The 20445-nt window shown below is 34.3% G+C and overlaps 1 protein-coding gene across 1 annotated transcript in view; it reads left to right on the top strand.

Moving 5' to 3' along the window:
• The window catches only part of LOC145291936 (snake venom 5'-nucleotidase-like), a 177963-nt gene that overhangs the window by 137220 nt on the left and 20298 nt on the right, over nucleotides 1-20445 (top strand). Inside the window, exons 6-7 of the mRNA XM_080137854.1 lie at nucleotides 8200-8319; nucleotides 19286-19441. Coding sequence (XP_079993980.1) covers nucleotides 8200-8319; nucleotides 19286-19441 — 276 coding nt within the window. The remainder of the gene's footprint in view (nucleotides 1-8199; nucleotides 8320-19285; nucleotides 19442-20445) is intronic.

Here is a 20445-nt window from a genome sequence, read left to right as displayed (position 1 = left end):
CCGGATCGTTTGGCTGAAGCTCTTGCACCAATTTGCCCTCTTCATGAAGCATTCTGTGAAGAGACGATCGAGAGACCCCAATTTGACTTGATCTCCTTCTTACTGATGTGGATGGATCCTCGGCTACAGTCTCTGCTAATCTCTGACGATTCACACCACTTCTCGCCGTACGGGGTCTACCAGATTTAGGGAGGTCACATACAAACCCTTGCTTATGAAATCGAGCCACCATAGCTTTTATTGCATTGGGAGTAGAGGAATTTCTTGTGATGAAGTTTCGTCGAAATTCTCTTTGAGTTTCTGATATTGACTCATTCGACCGAAAATACGACTCTACAATAAATATCCGCTCCTCGGTAGTGTAACAACTCATGATGAGCTTGGAAGGGTTACTCTAGATGATCTGAAAAAATAAAAGAAAAATATAAAAAATTAAGGAAGTTATGAATTTTTTTAACCATCAGCTTCTTTTGGAACACCCTGTATGTATGTATGTATGTATGTATGTATGTATGTATGTATGTATGTATGCCTAAAACATTCGATAGAGGCGACGGATTTTCACGAGATCGGTATCGTTTTGAAGCCGGCCCATCGGCCGATAAATATCGAAAAATTGGCTAAAAAATTAATTCATTCACCCTAAACTGAGCACTTTTTAACAGGGAGGGGTCGCTATTTTCGCCGATATTTTCGAAGGTCATTCCCCGTTTTCGATTGACTAGCCTTAATTTAAATCTTCGCTACTTCCGGTTTGGCGATGGGTGCAACGGTAAAGACGTCACTTTTTTTTTTTCACTTTCTTTTCCTCCTTCGCGGTACGGCTTCGAGCCTGCCTGCCTTCTACCACTTTTTCTTTTTTATTTATTTATTTTTTTTACCCAACACGCCCCTCAAAACACCCGGGCAATGCCGGACACTCAGGCTAGTTTTTCTGAACAGTTCACTTCTTGTAAGTAAAATAAAGAATAAATACCCGAACTGAGATCGAACTCAAGACCTAAGGACAATGAGTCAAGTATGATAACTAGTAAACCACTTTACACGACTTTTACAAAGTGTTTTCAAATTTTTTAATTCTTAACATAAAAAAGCTGCCATGTTTCACGGACGCGCATGCGCATTCGTGAATAATTGAAAAAGATGAAAATTCGATGACCCCCACGTACCAATTTTTAAATTTTAACCTCTTAGCTGCAATTTTTCCGGATGAAAACCGATTAAGAATTTTTAACGTATGGTATGGTTGGTAATTGCGCAACTCTTGCCTTCAAGAGTGTCCATTATCTCTTGAGACTGAGCAGAGGCTTCGCAAGTATCAAATAAGTTACAAATATTCAAAGCTGAATTCTCTAAATAAACGGTAGTTCCGTGAATTGCCTATATATTATATTATAGTAAGATTCTCTGTTATTCATTCTTAAGTGTTAACAATGTTTTATAAATAGCTGAAAGCAATCCGAATGTATAAGCAAAATTTATAAATCAAGTAGAGCATATTTGAATTGAACAATATTTCAAATGATTTTTTTAGTTCAACAATACTAAAATTGAACAATATTTCAAATGATTTTTTTAGTTCAACAATACTAAAATTGAACAATATTTCAAATGATTTTTTTAGTTCAACAATACTAAAATTGAACAATATTTAAATTAAACAATAATTAAATTGAAGAATTTTAAACTTAAACAATTTTTAAATTAAATAATATTTAAATTACATTTTTTTAATTCAGCGATTTTTAAATTGAATATATATTGAAATTGAAAAAATATTTAAATTAAATAATAATTAAGCTGAAGAGTTTTAAAATTAATCCATTTTAAAGTGAACAATATTTACATTACAAATTTTTTAATTCAACATTTTTAATTGAAATATATGTAAATTGAACAATATTAAAATAAAATAAAAATCAAATTATAGAATTTTAAAATAAAACAATTTGTTTTTTAATTGAACAATATTTCATTAGAAAATCTTTTAATTCAACAATTTTTAATTGGAAATATTTAAATTGAATAATATTAACCTAAAACAATAATAAAACTGAAAATTTTAAAATTAAACCATTTTAAATTAAACAATATTTAAATTGCATTTTTTTAATTCAGCAATTTTTAAATTGAATATATATTAAAATTGAAAAATATGTAAATTAAATAATAATTAAACTGAAGAATTTTAAGATTAAACCATTTTAAATCAAACAATATTTAAATTGCATTTTTATAATTCAGCAATTTTTAAATTGAATATATATTAAAATTGAAAAATATTTAAATTAAATAATAATTAAACTGAAGAATTTTAAAATTAAACCATTTTTAAATTGAACAATATTTAAATTGCATTTTTTTAATTCAGCAATTTTTAAATTGAATATATATTAAAATTGAAAAATATTTAAATTAAATAATAATTAAACTGAAGAATTTTAAAATTAAACCATTTTTAAATTAAACAATATTTAAATTGCATTTTTTTAATTCAGCAATTTTTAAATTGAATATATATTAAAATTGAAAAATATTTAAATTAAATAATAATTAAACTGAAGAATTTTAAAATTAAACCATTTTAAAGTGAACAATATTTACATTGCAATTTTTTAATTCAACATTTTTTAATTGAAATATATGTAAATTGAAAAATATTTAAATTGAAAATTATTTTAATTGAACAATGTAAAGCTTAAAGAATTTTTAAATTGAAGAATTTTAAAACTAAAAGTGTTTTTGAATCGGACAATATTTAAATCGAAAATTATTTTAATTAAATAATATCAAAATCGAGGAATATTTTAATTAAACTATTTTTGAACACTATTTAAATGTTGAACTTTAAATAAAATAATATTTATATTAAAAATGGCATTAAAACCGTTAGAAATAGAACAAAACAAGAAATGGCCCTGCATAGGTTGTACAGAATTTTTTCGTTTGGGGCTCTCTTGAAGATAATGTCTATAAAATCAATCTCCAGACTATTTCTGGACTTAAGAGTACCATAAGAGCACTGAATTCACATGTAAATAGCATTTTTGTTGGCTGTTTTTTTATTTAATGTCGTATTTTTTAACTCCTTAAATCAAGCGACTTCATGTAGGCCCTTGTTTGAGGCTATTATAAGTAAATAACAAAAATTAAACAAATAAACTTCAACCAATGCTCATCAGGTTTTAGTTATAAATGTCTGACAATCTTTGATTAATTGCTGTTACATAATATGGGAAGACCCACTTTGGTGATCGTCTCATCAGTAGAAGGAGTGGTGCTGGGTGAGTGCCATAGCATGTTATCCGTGTGGGTTATCTTCAAAAACATGTTTATTAAAACAATCTCCAGATTATTCGTGAAGTGGAGAAAATGGTCACCACTTTCTCAAAATAAATGTGTAAGTGTTTTGGACAATTTTGCACGTTATACCCAACGTTTGTTTATCAGTGTTGATAAAACCAAATATATTCCTGATTAAAACTTGGGAGAGAAATTCAATATTGACTGCGATTTACGACCGAAAGTGACATTTTGACATACTTTCCGATTATATATATATATATACACGTTATGATAGTAATTGTCTGTGTTTTTGAGATGAGGTGTTTTCATTGATTGAGATTGTCGGACTGACTTCCTCATCTTGGTTGTTATAGTCACAACGTTTCGGCCGTTTTGCCCTCCGGCCTTCATCAGGAAACTTTGATACAAGGTCTAGGACCACTCGGCCATATGTCACAAGGAACTAGTGACATATGGCCGAGTGGTCCTAGACCTTGTATCAAAATTTACAGTTACCCAAATGTGCTGAGTTCAATCCTGAACGAAGGCAGTGGAAAGTAACATTCAAAAACAGAGAATCAGCAACTATGTCCCAGAGCCTAGCTGGAGTCCGAACACGGTACCCCCGTAATAATAATAAAGGGTTGGGTTCGAGACTCCTAACAAAGGGTTCCCCAGTTCCATACAAAACACCTGATGAAGGCCGGATGGCAAAACGACCGAAACGTTGTGACTATAACAACCAAGATGAGGAAGTCAGTCCGATAATCTCAATCATACGTTATGATATTAACTAGTAAATACTGTTCAAATAGTTTTACTATTAAATATCATAACGTTTTTTTTTAATTAATTCTCCCTTCCTTTTCCCACTTATGTGCTAGTTGGCCCAACTCAACATGACTCTCTCTCTCTCTCTCTCTCTATATATATATATATATATATATATATATATATATATATATATATATATATATTGTGTGTGTGTGTGTGTGTGTGTGTGTGTGTGTGTCTGTCTGTCTGCAGTCCGAAACGACTGGGCCATTTTTGTTATAAATTTCACACAAATGTACTTTATATATCTGGGAGTGTTTTTAGATAGGTGTTGTGTCGTAATGTCTCTTCTGGTATTTAATGATTCGACAATGTATTTCGATATCAACAACCCCATAAGTGTTAATTGGGCGTAAAAGAGACAAACTCAAACCCAAGAAGAAAGTTTGTTTGTATTTTTTTATTATTATTATTTTGGCATTATGAATTCGTTGCCCCTTCAGAGGTGAACATGAAATTCGTTTTCAAAGGAGAACGCTGCAGCCGAATATTCAAATATGATTATACGCTCAGAGTGTGTCAGTAGGTCAGGAATGTGTCAGACGTACGAAAGTCATCTGTAATGGTCACCGGCGGAGTGGGCGAATAACTAGCTTGCCGGTGACTTAAGTGCTCCGTTGACCTCGGATCACCAAACATCTTGAGGATTTCCTGAGGATTAGTCTGCTTAATTGAGAAGTTAAAAAAGGATGGATCTATTATGAGTAGTGATGGGACGATTCCAATATTATCCCCGAATCCGATAAAATTTCCGATTCTGGTTCCGATTTTGTATACATATATTTTTTGTATATATATAAATATGTAACATATATATATAAATATGTATACATATATTTTTTGTATATATATAAATATGTAACATATATATATAAATATGTATACATATATTTTTTTTGTATATATATAAATATGTAACTCTGAAAGTGTTAATTTTTGCTCGATTACCATACAAACACATGTTAATTTTGCATATATTTTCTTAAACGTAAAAAAAAACACTTGTGGGGGCGATTTATAGATTTTAGCTTTATTAGTTGTTTAAAATAAAATAAATATTTATTATTTTATCATTATTACTGGCAGTTAAATATTTTGTTTTAAACAAAAATAAAACTTTAAAAAGATAATTAAAAGAATCGTTTTTAGCATCGGAAAATAAACACAAATTTTTCCCATTCCGATATCGATTCTGATGCCCCCCCCCAAAAAAAAATTTTTTTTTGATTTTTCCGATTCCCGATTCCGATTAATCGTCCCAACACGAATTACTAGTTCCATTAAACTGCATTATGTCTACACGAATCTTTATTTGTTTGCTGCCCCCGAGGGCTGGATATGACACTGTATAGATTTCTAAATAACAAAAAAAGTCAGCTCCCCAGAAAAGGGGCCACTGGATTGTGACAAAAATAGGATTTAACATTTGACCGGGGGCAAAGGACAATATTTTTTCTTATATTGTCCATATTATTTTTTTCCTGATACAGCGAAGGCAAACGCGTTCTAGCCTTAAGCAATTTTTACTTTTGCGCCAATCCAATATATTCCTTTTGATGCGATCATGATTTTTCCCTTATAAAAAAACAATCCCATGTCTAACTCTGCCCTCATTAAGGATACAAATATATAGGTAGTTAATTTTAAAAGATCTTTTTTTTTTACATGAAAGTCACCACTTATCAAGGCCCAGAGGCCACTCGGGGATAAGGGTTATTGCGTGTACAGTAATCAATGGGACAATATCATAGTAATCGCTAGTAATGGAGATCTGATAAAGTGTCTTACTTAAGGGGGCGGTTCATCAGGAATTTGTTTATGTTGGACTTGAAGACATCCAAGTTGTAGTCAGGTGGGAAACAGGCAAACGGAACAGAGTTCCATAGGCATGCACTTCTAAGTAGAAGCTTTGTTCATGGAATCTACGTTTTGATTTAGGCACAGATAAAAAGTGGGGAAAAGTATTGAGAGTAATTTTAGCTAGGCGGGTGTTTTCCGTGATAGATTGGCGAGGCGGGGGGACCACAGATTGGAGCTCAGGCGAGCACTTGCCATGGAAATAACAAAAAAACAAAAACATGCTTGCAGCGTCCCTTCTGTTGGAGAGGGGTTGCAGGGAAAAGAAAAGGCATCCCCCACTACGCTACAAAGTCTATTTTGTACTCTGTCAAGGCAGGATAGGCTGTTTTTAGCAGCTCCTATCCAGATATGGCAGCAGTACTCCATCCTTGGACGTGCTTGGCTTTTATAAAGATAGAGAATTGCATCAGCAGTGAGATATCTACTGGATAGGGATAAACAGAAAAAGCACCTGCTCTGATTGGGTAAAAATGCAAACGACCACTAGAATAAGTCTAATCGTAATATTTCGACAAAGCTTTCGGTATTGGAAATGTTATGAAAAGATGTTTCTTTAAGCATTTGCTGACTCGAAATCTTAGAAGCAACCGTATATATGTATATATATATATATATATATATATATATATATATATATATATATATATATGTGTGTGTGTGTGTGTGTGTGTGTGTGTGTGCGAAAGTGTGTCTGTGTGTCTGTGTACATTTCCCTACGCAGTAACTCTGTCAATTTTAAGCCTACAGATTTGAAATTTGATATACAGGGTACTGAGATTTGAGAAAATCGATGTGATTTGTTTTCGGACAGAAATTTGGCTGTTAAAGGGTCAAAGTTAAATGATTTGACCTTTGAGAACTCTACCAAACTCCTCCGACAATTTTCGGTCTAAACACTTGAAATTTTAGATATAGGTTCATTGGACATGGATCTAACTTTATAACTTGATATTAGCCCAAAACAATAAATGTTAAGTGGTCATAGTAGGGGTCAAAGTTTAAAAAAATTGACCTTTTTTCTGTTTTTTTTTGTTTGTTATTTATTTATTTATTTATTTATTGCTCAGCATACACCTCCAAACACCTGGCAACGCCGGGCACCCATGCTAGTATATATATAATTAAATCCATTTAGTGCTATACTTGTGAAATTTAGAAAAGCACACCCCGTTCTTAGATTACACGACATTCGTTAGAATTTGGTCACAGTTTTATTTCGCTTCCACTTATTCACATACTTTTGACAAATTTAAAGGGGTTTTTTTCTCAATTTTACATGCGTAATACTAAATAGATGTTAAATGAATATGACTCCTTTTTTTAGTAGAAATATGTAACTAAACTAATGTTAAAGAATTGATTTTGCTTTCTTCTTATTTATTACTTATTTACTTGTTTGATTCATTGTTTACTTCACTTATATTTTCCTTTCTACTGTTCTCTTTTACGATTTCTTGTTACTATCTTTTCTGGCTGTTCTTACATATGTGTTCTTACTTATATGGGTGTGTGTGCGTTCTATCCTTACCTTGAAAGGTCTCGACATGTATGCACAAATATATCATGTGTACATACGTGCTTGCCTTGTCCAGCGGATGATATCTTCTTGTCGCTGGGGCTACCATCTCATAAGGGGTGGTACTTACTGCTGCAGATGCATCGATGACACGAGTTGGATTTGAAGCTTCAATTTGTTTTATTAAAAAGGCAAGCCTATGTCACGAACCCATAGTTGTCGGAGGAGAGACCCTAATATCACGTCTGCTTCATCTGCAGTCCAAAACCAACTCTCACATGTGGTCGCCAACCGGAAGCCTACGACCACAATTCCCGTTACCCCTAATTTCCGATACACGTCACCTCTAATTTCTGGTGCATCTAACTAGGTGACAAAAGTTGACTTGAGTTTGACGGATGTCAAATCTAACCTTCTGTGACCTCACTAAACTCGCTGATGGGAATCGAAAATATACCTACATAACTTGCTATTTCTACAACTACCTAGATAGCATTTAAGCTGGGATTCCCAATACTAACACCTTAAAATTATTTGTAGCTCATCTAGAATTTTTTCTCGCATTCTCTTTTAACCGCGACTTTTAACCTTTATCCTTATTATTATTTTTTTATTTTTTTATTTTCATTTTAAGTTAAACATTAACAAGAATTAACTTTATGCTTCTCTATATTTTTTTTTCTTTTCATACTTTTTCCATGCAGGAAACTTAATAACAGACGCAATGGTCAGTTTGTACGCCACTAATCCCGAACCGGATACATGGAACAGATACGCTATCTCCGTCTTGAACTCTGGCGCAATAAGGACATCCATAGCGCCAGGTGAGTTGATCTTTTTTATTAATTTACTAGCAGGGTGCCCGGCGTTTCCCGGTTGTAAAATATGCTTAAATATGATGTTTTAATTCATGCAGATTTCATATTTATTATTATAGAGTCGATTCTCTATTGATTATTATATTTTACCTAATATACAGGGTGGCATGAAATTTAAAACTAAGAAATTCGCTAGATAGTTAGCTTTGATGCCAAGGAACAAACTGTAACTGAAATATGAGCTATATTAGCATTATTATCGGAGAGTATTTCCCATAATAATGTGTAGAGGTTTTATAGAAAATCTCCAGTTCACCATTCTTAAACCCTAACCAACACCCACACACACAAACACACATACGCACACCCATACATACACACACACACACACACACACACACACACACACACACATATATATATATATATATATATATATATATATATATATATATATATATTACTAGCAAAAGTACCCGTCGTTGACTGGGTTCAAAAACAGCCTACAGAAAATGGACTCTGATTTATGAAAGTATGATAGGTTATGAAAAGGAAGGGTTGTAAAGAGATAGCTTCGAATGTGGGGGTATCAAAACCAAAGCAAAATATGATGAAAGTAAAAATAAAATAGATAAACCCCATAATTTGTTATACCATACCTGTTCACACTGAAACACTTACCACAATATTCTGTGGACTTATATTAAAAAACCTTGTTAAACATTGTGACATATTTCCATTCGATGGAGGTCAGGCGCGAACGAACACCCCATGATTTTATTATACCATATTTCTTCAAACTGAAACATAATTATCAAAGTATACTTACGCAGATAGATATGAAAAGTCTTTATTAAAGTGTGTGCCTATTTCCATTCTATGGAGACTAGGCGCAAACGCAGACCCCACAATTTTATTATACCATCCCTATTTAAGTTAAAACATACTTATCAAAGTATTCTTATGTACATCTATATCAAAAACACTTAAAACGTTTGTTTTTTTTAATTCTTAATTTTTTTATTTTCCATACTTTGTAGACCAGGCGCGTATGGAGATCCCACAATTTTAATGAATCATCATTATGCCAGATAAAACATACCCATTCCTGTGTCTCAATACATCTTCTATCATTATATGTGATCTGTTTTCCATAATAGTCAACCATATAGGAGCCTATTCGTGACCAGATTCACACACACAGACGTACAGCTTATATATATATATATATATATATATATATATATATATATATATATATATATATATATATATATATATGTCTCCATATTTTAAAACTCTATTTCTCCCGAAACTAAAAGTCGCAGAGCGGCGCTAGGGGTCTCAAATGATTAGATTTTTTATGGGCCGTTCTGTTAGGATCTTTAGCCGGTTAAAATAGGTTTTAGGGGTCAAAAAGGCGCAGATAGAGAGTGGAAGAAATCGTATATAGTGTTTTTGTGAAAGTTTGGCACAAGGCAGGGACCATAGATTGGAGTTCAATCGAGCACTTGCCATAAAAATAATGATAGAACAGAGACCGGCGGGAAATATCTCTTCTGTGGTAAAGAGGTTGCAGGGAAAAGAAGAGGACGTCGCTTACTAGGTTACGAAGACGGTTTTGAACTTTATTACGGCTGAACTGGGCGCGTCACGCAGCTCCTTCCCAGATGTGGCAACAGCATTCCATTTTAGGGAGTATCTGGCTCTTATACAGATAGCGGATTGCATCAGCAGTGAGATCTATGTAAAGTTATACACTTGGCCATGCGTTGTGGCCTCAGTCACAAAGAAGACAAAAGAACAGGAAATAACCCCGACTAGCTTTTTAGTTTGTACAACATTTATATCTTCGTCGTTACGGCCATGACGTCACCTACGTGATCTAGAACATTCTCCACGTTCCTCTCGAGATCTCGAACGTTATCTCGTCTCTCTCGAGGATTTTTTTCTTTCTCTTTTTTTTATAGCTTTTCCCCCTACCGGTGACGTCACTTATCATACGCGCATCCGGGCTATGTCACATGTATAAAAACTTTTATTTCGTTTATTGATTACTCATTAATAAAAACATAACATATAATATATCATAGTTATACAATAAATGTATTTATCTCATATTTACTTATATCCCTTCCAAGATCAAAAACTGTTTAGTGTACGCTCGTTTCAGAGAGGAAATGGGCATATATATTTATCTATGATGAAGTGCATATGTTCTATTAAAACTCGACACGTAATTATATACTTATATATTTTTTAGAAGAAAGTCACTACATATCAAGGTGCGAGGGTCACTCGAGGATAAGGGTTAATGAATGCAAGGTGCTAGTGCAGTAATCGTTAATGGTGTAAGTTGGATAGAATTTGATTATTTAAGGAGATGGTTAAACAGGAACTTGTTTACATTAGACATGATGGCTACTATGCTGTAGTTGGCCGTGAAGCAGGCCAATGAAAACGAGTGCCACAGGTGGGTAGTTCTAGAAAAGATGTGTTTGTGGAATTTGCGTTTAGTTTTAGGCACAGATAGTGGTTGTAGCTAGTTGAGGGTTTTTGTGAGCTCGGATAAACACATGCCATGAAGATTCGTCTTTGAAACCTATTAACTATATATACCGTTCACGTTGCCCCCCCCCCCGATTTTGAGTCGGGGTTGAATTTTGGTAAAAATATATAAATAAATGATACACGAGTGCCTCTTCATCAGAAAATAACGAACAAAATTAAAATCGGCAAATTTTCTCATGTGTCCCAACTGCATTCTCTTAAACTTTACGACCCAATAAACAAATATGGTTAAAATATCGCTCGCTTGGTGAGTCACGCTGCATATATGTAACAAGACACTTTACCTAGACTTATTAAAACATGGCTAAGATGTTTCCTCACTCCATGTTTTTCTATCCATATGTCATCGTGTACTACGCACCAGAGTCATAAATAAAACAAAATATAGACGCTCGACGGATGCGTACATACTTGATCTCGTGGAGAACACGAGTCCATATGGTAGACTTGGAATAATTGTAAAGGTGTTCCCTAGTGAGTCGGCCAATCAGGTTTCAATCCTCGATGGAGTCATAACAAAGGATATAAAGTTATAAGACATCAGTTTCTCCCTCTTGGACAAGGTCAGAAAAAGAGCTTCCAATTTAATAGGTATCGCACTATCGGCCAAGCTCCAACCTCTGTCCCATCGCTGCAGTATTGCATCCATGTGCTTGTTTTACAAATACTTTTATGTGAGTGGTGCCGTCATGAACTCACAGCACTTGTGCCGCTTCGATTTGCATACTTGCGATCCGTCTTTCAACAAAATCTCTCCGCTTTATTAAAGAGATCCCTATATGCTGGAAAGCCTTGTGGGGATTCATAAACTTCCAACCGGAAGTTTACCTGTCAGCTGTCAAAGAAAAAGTGTGTAAACCTGTCACTGAGCATAGGCTCGACACAAAAAGAGAAAAATAACAAAAATTATTAAGCGAATGGAAGCGGAGGTTGTTAAAAAGAAATAAAAGCCCAGCATTTTTGTAAACGTGAGAGAAGGGAAATAAACACCAGGAGGACAACATATATGTGCAGTCAGGCGAGAAGTCAGTCCGCTTTCGATGTTGAAGCCAGTAAACATTCTGCTTTATGACCATTACTCGGCCAACAAAAAGCAACAAGGAATGAGTACATTTTACGAACATTCTTTTACTTGTTTATCCGTTTATTCTAACGCCTAATTTTGTACTACTTTTAAAAGCTGACGGCACATAAAAATGAACTTCTTTGAACGCGCACATTCAATCTAGTCTTTTGTTGATGAGAAAAGTTATTCAAACTTTAAATGTTTGTCTTGTGTTAAATCGAGTTTCTATTCCATGCTTTTCGAACGTTGTGACACACACAAAAATCCTACAGCCTTATACTCTAATCTCTTCTTCTCTTGAACTGCTAGACTTTGGAATTCCCTTCCTGCTTACTGCTTCCCCGACTGTATTGTCATTCAGAAGTTTAACTTTAATTTTAACAGACATCTCGCTTACCTACGTAATAGTGCTTTATAAACATGATCCCAAACGTTCAAGAGGCAATATCTATGATTTGGAGTTAATAAGAATATAAAGAAAACGCGGTTGATGTAACCTCAGGCCTTCTTTAGGTGTATCGTGTTGAACTCGGAAGTCTGAATGTGAACAAAGCCGCTAACGCTAGTAGCAGCAGCGGCCGCATTACACATATGTAAATGACCGAGCCAATGCGTAATGTGACGTCACAGCGGAGGAAGAGGAAGGAAAAAAGAAAAAAGCACCACCTGGCAAGGACCAAACAAGGCATTGAGTGCTGGGGAATATGTACGCTTGACCCGTGGTGTGAGAGACTTTTAACTACATGTCAAGCTAGATATACTAAGAGACTTTTAAAACAAGAGGCAATGCGTTATTTAGGAAAAACTATCTATGAATGCATTTCATTTCAACCGAAAAAAGCTGAGTCGAATTATTTTCCCTTTTGTTTTCCTTTGCGACTGTCTCAGACATAACGTGTTGGGTCTGAGTGTTAAAATGTAATGATACCGTTGAAGAAGATTAACGACTAATTTACACGCGGAATTTCGAACGGAACACTTTATTTATGCACGGTATATTTCGTTCCGTCGGCCATGACAGAGTAGTAGTCATAAGTAGTTCGCAATTTGAATTTTTAATATTGCCCACTTTGAAGATTGAACTTACAACCTTCAAAAGAGTGTTGCTAAGAACTAAATGTATCAAGTACTTTATCCGTTACGCCATTGGTACTTGCGATCATGGCTGATGGAACTTGAGCATGCTACACCTGTAAATTAAATAAAGCATTCCGGTCGATATTCGGTACAGATTCCTCAATTCGACAGAAACATTCCCTTAAAGTTATATCATATTATTGACGGCATAATCACATTGACACATCGGTTCCCATCAGATCACCGAAGTTGAGCAACGACGAGCCTGGCTAGTGCCAGACGGGTGACCATTTGTGACTTCCAGGTGCTGTATGTGCTCTCTGCTTATCTCGGCATTTTTTTCCAGTCCTCCTGGACCTCTCCTTGCCACTGGACTCAAGCAACGTTAATTCAGGAAAGGTGTGGTTGGAGATTGCGCAACCCTTGCCTCACAATTACACGTGCGGCTGCCCCTACAAGGGGTATCCTTTGTCTTTCGAGACTGAACGGAGGCATCGGATATTATTGACGAGCTGTACGCCCGGCGTTACCCGGTCGTACAATACGTTTAAACATGATATTTTAATTTATGCAGATTGCGTATGTATTATTATAGAATCAATTGATTATAATATATTATGAGGAATAATTTGCCCGATGGATTAATTCGCAAAAAAAAACTTTGTTGTTCATCAAATTCTGTCTGTGTTTGTTTACAACATCACGTCAGCTGGTATTTGGGCTTGACAATGAATATTCTGGAAAAGGCACTACTGATTAATTTTAAAATATGGAAACGAAGAAATGATTTACGGTGATTTTAAATGGTACGTCTTCTTTTAACGTAAATTAAACTCGTAAATAAGAAAAATTAAAACAAAATCGTGTGTAACCTGGTTTGAATAAAGGATCATTCGAGTTGGAATCGAATTGCTATAAAACTGAGCTAGATGACTATAAATGTGTTTTTGTTTTTTGTTTGTTTTTTTAGAATGAAAGATTTGCTGAAATTTTATTATCTCCCTTTTCAGTGTAACGTAAAATATTCCCCTGTAAAAATGATTATTTTTATGGATAACAGAAAATGCCTATTTTTAAGATCGGACTTTTTCGATTTTCGATACTTATCGGATGAATTTCTGTACAACACATATCCAAGAATTAAAGAATAATAATAATAATAATAATAATAATAATAATAATAACAACAACAATAATAAATGAGTATGATTATAATTACAATAATAAAGGAAACAATATAAAAGCCAAGTACGTCCAAGGATGGAATAGTGCTGCCATATCTGGGCAGGAGCTGCTAAAAACAGCCTATCCTGCCTTGACAGAGTACAAAATAGACTCCGTGGCTTAGTGGGGGATGCCCTTTTCTCTACCCTGCAACCTCTCTCCCACAGAAGAGACGTTGCGAGCCTATCCTTGTTTTATCGTTATTTCCATGGCAGGTGCTCGTCTGAACTCCAATCCCTCGCCCCCCCCCCTCGCCAATCTTTCACGAAAAACACCCGTCTAGCTGAATCCACTGTGAAAAATTTCCCCCACTCTTTATCTGTGCCTAAATCAAAACGTGGATTCCATGAACAAAGCTTATTTCTTAGAACTGCACGCCTGTGGAACTCTGTTCCGTCTGCCTGCTTCCCACCTGACTACAACTTGGATGTCTTCAAGTCCAACGTTAACAAATTCCTAATGAACCGCCCCCTTAAGTAAACACTTCATCAAATCTCCGCACTAAGGTACTGTACTTGCAATAACCCTTGTCCCTGAATGGCTTCCGGGCCTTGATAAGTGGTGACCACCGTGTAAAAAAAAATATAAAACTGTAAATAATATATAAAGATAAAATGAAATAAAATAGAATAAAAATGTACAAGGTGCCTTCAATAAGTTTCCAGACATTTTGAACAGACATCTAAAAATTGTTGTAGACTCTTGAAAAATCAGTATGTTATTGCTATATATCTTATGAGATGACTAACCAATTTTTATGATTCCACGTTCAACTGGAGTTGGAATACACCCTACTAAAGACTGATTGTCACAGCTGGTGAATTTCAAAACTGCAATCTGAACGTTAAGACACTTTAGAAGAACGATGCACAATAAAATTCTGTTTTAAACTTGTGAAAAATGGTTCAGACTGCTTTTGGACAATCTTGCATGAATCAAGCATTAGTTTTCTGAGTGGCATAAGAGATTCAAGGAAGGCAGCGAATCTGTGAGGGATGCTGAGAGGATTAAGAAAGTCAAAACCTCACAGTTGATTAGCCAAATAAAGAATTTAATGGATAAGGCCCACCGTGTGTCTATAGAGACAATAAGAGAAACGTTTGAAGTTAGTGTGGGAACTGCGCACATAATTATTCTCGAGGAACTGAAGATACAGAAGATTTGAGCAAAGTTTGTCTCAAGGGTGCTACATCTGTGTCACAGACTATTTGACCAAGATGGACACCAAGAACCAAGACAGTTCCTCGCCCTCCCTATAGTCCAGACCTTGCTCCCTGTGACTTTTGGTTATTCCCTAAGCTTAAGGAAAACTTTAGAGGCTGTCGTTATGAGACCATTGAGGAGATGAAAGAGGCTGTGACGGGGTTCATTGACACGCTCCCACAAGAGGACTTCCATGGAGCCTTCCAAAAGTCGTTGGAACGGTACAACAAGTGCATTGCAGACCGGGGAGATTACTTCGAAGAAGGACTCGAGTTTCATGTGTGTATTCTCAATAAAAGTGGCCATATAAAATAAGTCTGGAAACTTATATAAGGCACCTCGTATATTTGAAAAGTAAGACAAAAATATGGAAGAAAATTTACTATTAGGAATGGGACGATTCCAATATTTTTTTCCGACTCCGATACAATTACCGATTCCGTATTAAATTACCGATTCCGATATAATTACCGATTCCGGTTCTTTATGAATCACTCAATATTTTACTATAAAGTTCTTATTTTTTCATGATTACCATAAAAACATATGTTAAATGTGCAGATATTTTCTCAAACGTAAAATACACTTGTGAGGGATGACCTCTCGATATTAGTTTTGCTAAAAGTTTAACATTAATATATATTCACTGTTTTAGTATTACTATCAGCGGTAGAATATTTTCCTTTAAAGAAAATCAAATTAAAAAAGTCAATTAAAAGAATCGTTTTTGGCATCGGTAAATAGGCACGATTTTTTCCGATTCCGATACCCACTAAAATTCCGATTTTAACGATTCCTGATTCCGATTCCAATTAATCGTCCAAACACTATTAATTATAGGGTTTAAAAATGCAAAAGTTATATTAAATTTACATTTCCGTTTACCATATAAAATATAATTAAGTAAAAATAGATGTAGTAGTCGATGTTTACAAATTAACGTAGAAAATCAAAATGTGTAAACACGTTTGTACGCACATGTTCTGCGCATGCACTATTCTGAATAAAAACAAATAACTATATTTTGGACCAATCAGAAAACATTCTGAATTTAGTCGAAATGGTCTTCCTGGGGATCACTTCGACCCCATTAAAAAGCCAAATTTTTCTTCAATAAAGCAGAGGAGCCCAGTTAACACGAGTCTACGGACTAATGTCGCTGGGCGCCCCATTATGAGTGCTTATCTTCTGTGGGATCTCTTTCCACTCACACACACAAACATTAACGAACACACAGACACACACAACCCACTGACTTATCGTCGTCTGCCAATCTGTATAAACTTTATTCATTGAAATATTTCCAAGCTTTATCACTGAAATATCTTACTAATATAAGAACGAAAAGACATTGATTCTTATAAAAACCTTTTGGAATGAATTATAATTTGTTTAATGAAGCAGAGAAGTTTTGAAACCGATTTTTCCTGACTCTTAAACTCATGGCTCTTAATTAATCGATTTATACTTCTCCAATGTCTCAGCTAATGAATACCTTTTGTTTTTACAAGACGCTAAAATATTCACGAATATTCTTTGTTTTTCCTATTGCTGTAAACTTCCATTTTGAACTTGTATAAAATATCTCGTTTATTAAATATATCTTCTGAACGTATTATTTTGATTTGTTTATCGTACAACATGTCCCTCGTGTTTTCACATTTGATTATAAAAAAAATCTAAGGTGCATCTGTTGAAAATGGATTACCGATACATTTTTTTTTTTTTTAATTACTGAGACATTTTTAACAGATTTTGGATTTTTCCTGTTCTGGAATTTACCATCTTTTCAATTGGACTTTTACCATATCCTCCCCCCCCCTTTTTTCTGTTTCTTGCTGTACTATTCAAATTGAATTCCTATAAACTGCAAAATGAATTTTTTTATGCAAATATGATAAACTTCATATTAATTGTTTCTTCTAATGTATTAACCTGCAAAATTTATTGCATCGTATGCGAACCTCTCCCCTCTCGTGAGAAGTTATGCATTCTTCAATACTCCATGGAATAAGTTATTTTTGTTTGTTTTATTAGTACTCCTTGTCGAATAATTAAAATTGTGTATAGCTTCCTTACAGGTTTAAAAGGTTTTTTGAAAATTTGAAAACAAATTTTTCAACATCAAGTATTTTATTTTATATTATATTTAAGCTCTATTTCTTTGTTGAATTTATTGAGTTTTTACAACTGGTTTGGTTTGTTATATAAATATTTGTGTAATATTTATATTCATTTGAGTTTACACTTTTCTTTCTGTAAACCAAATATTACCCTTTCGTTTCATTGTATACAGAAAGTTGTTAGATGAGACAAGTCATTGGTACCGTCGGTTTCAAGCCCGATGAGTAGGACCGTTTTAGATATCCATATCAAGCTCCCTTCAGACAATACTCATCGTTCCTAATCATCGGGCTTGAAACCGACGGTACCAATGACTTATCTAACAACTTTCTGTACACAAAATACAAAATATAAATACGCTCTTATTTTTCGGATGTTCCTTTTAATTGAGCCCTCTGCTGGATTTCTTGTCGAATTTTGTAATTAAATTTACAATATTTTCTTCAAAACAAGTCATACAAGATAAATGTGACAATTTTTTCACATTTTTTCATTTATCTCGTATTCCTTGTTTTGAAGAAAATATTGTAAATTTACTTCTAAAATTCGACGTCTTCTACATATACTAGACACTATCACTGATATTGAGCGTTTTAAATCTGGATAAAGTTAGTTGTTTTATAAATATACTTCTCTATATTTATAATTCTACACTTTCGAATTGGAAAAGTTTTATCAATCCTTTCTTTGATTCCGAAATGTTCTTCTATTACCATATATATATATATATATATATATATATATATAATGCTTCCTATCTTGGGTTGAGCATATCGGGAAGTGATATACAAAATGCCAATTTTGTGTAAAACAAATCGAGCGGAGGCATTTTGACGATGTCAAAACATCGTTAATTCATTACCCTCATAGCAGCAGCCATATACCGGAATGGCGAGAAGCCTTGATTGTCATTTGAGTGGTCGGGTTTCGATCGTGGCTTGAGGCAGTTGCCTATCTAGCCGCACTGATGAGCTGTGAAACAGCGGAACAGTACTGTATGTGGATGACTCTCTCTCTCTCTCTCTCTCTCTCTCTCTCTCTCTCTGTATATATATATATATATATATATATATATATATATATATATATATATATATTGAGTCTTTTTTACCAGAATACGATGTTCAGCATGTTAAAAATATACCTTTTGTTGTAAAAATCTAATGGAAAAACATCTGAAGAAGTTGGTGGGGACAGGATATTTTTATGGACATATAAATCGTAAAATTGCCTTCCTACAAACGAAACAGCTGTAATGGAAAAAAAATCCAGAAAATAAACGGTTATAAAAAAAAACGTGAGTCTTGGAATTTTCAACAATATTTTGCACTATATATATATATATATATATATATATATATATATATATATATATATATATATTCAGTAGAGAATTGGCTTTGCAATAATAAATACGAAATCTGCATGAACTAAAATATACTTAAGCATATTTTAGGGCCGAGCAAGGTCGTGCGTACCCCGCTAATTTTAAATATAGCATTTAAAATAAAATGCAATTCACAATATGTTTATGCAAATAATATATTTTAAAAAAAGAAATTTTAATATTTTATTAAATTAGATATTTATTTCACTAATAAATAACAATTGGAAAATATGTCTGCAATGTTTTTTTTTAAACATATTGTTATAACATGCACGCCATGGTGTAGAAATTCATCTTATTTCCCCGCGTTTTGTTTTCAGGTAACATAACAACCGCGCAACTAATGGAGGTGCTCCCTTTCAAGAACGACATTGACATTATTGAGGTGTCCGGCGGGGTCATCCTCACGATGCTGGAACATTCTGTGGAGAATTACGACCCGAAAAATAGACAAGGGAAGTTTTTACAATATTCGGGTGAGTCGAAATTTTACTTATCACTTTGAAGACATTGAGGTTTTATCCGCTGTGCTTTTCTCTGGTTGCCTGTTCGTTAATATTTTTTTATAATAAATAGCATACGGCACCTGATAGGGCGAATCTGTTTCTGACCGGGATCTGGTAGTGCACTTTAAGCATCAGCTTAAAGAGAAAATCGTTTGAAGGATATTAGATCATGTGGGTTTCGATAGAAAGTGAGCGCAGGACACTAATCTATGCATCTGTCGCGTGGCCAGGTGCGAGTTTGTATTCCCTTCTAAGATATTGCACACCTAGTCTCAGGTTCTGTAGAACTCCTTCCTCATTACAAAAAAACTCTTAGCTTATGAATGAGTCTTGGCCCAGTTTAATCTGTCGGGATGTATTTAACTCTTGTATATAGAGAGAATGGCATTGAAAGTGAGATACTTTCTGGAGCAGTAGAAGGATCCAACCATTTTCCTTGTGATTTTCACAACGGATCTGATGTACGTCTTCCATTTCAGCTCAGGGGTAAACGTCCGTCCCAAAAGTTTGTCGAAGCAAGGTGTTTCAAGACGAAGACCGTCAATTTCAATTGGGGCCAGGTGGGGATATGAGCGTTGCTGGCAAAAAGATAGAAGTTTACTAGACAATTTTTTTTATTGCACAACGCACTCCAGATTGGAAGAGAAAGAATCAGAAAGATCTGGATCGTTTTTGTCGTTTGAAGTGTTGCCATAGATTGTGGTATCATCTCCGTAGATGTCGACGAAAGAACTAAGAATGTGATTTGATGAAGATCGGGAAGAGGGTTCGACAGAGGTTGGATCCCTGAGGCACACCAGCTTTAATACTGTGAGCTTCGAACTTTTGCCCATCAACAACTACTTGGATAGACCTTTCAGAGATTCAGGGATTTTATAGTTGAGAAAACATTTTCAGCTATTGTGTAGTTAGGAACCTTAAGAAGTAGACCTTTATTTCAAACCTTATCAAATGCCTTAGGTATATGAAGAGCT

Source organism: Euprymna scolopes, chromosome 13 (genome assembly GCF_053919585.1).
Source record: "Euprymna scolopes isolate OS-2025 chromosome 13, ASM5391958v1, whole genome shotgun sequence".
Classification (NCBI taxonomy): domain Eukaryota; kingdom Metazoa; phylum Mollusca; class Cephalopoda; order Sepiida; family Sepiolidae; genus Euprymna; species Euprymna scolopes.
The sequence above is the reverse complement of the archived record's forward strand: the minus strand, read 5'-3'. Positions and strand labels throughout refer to the sequence as shown.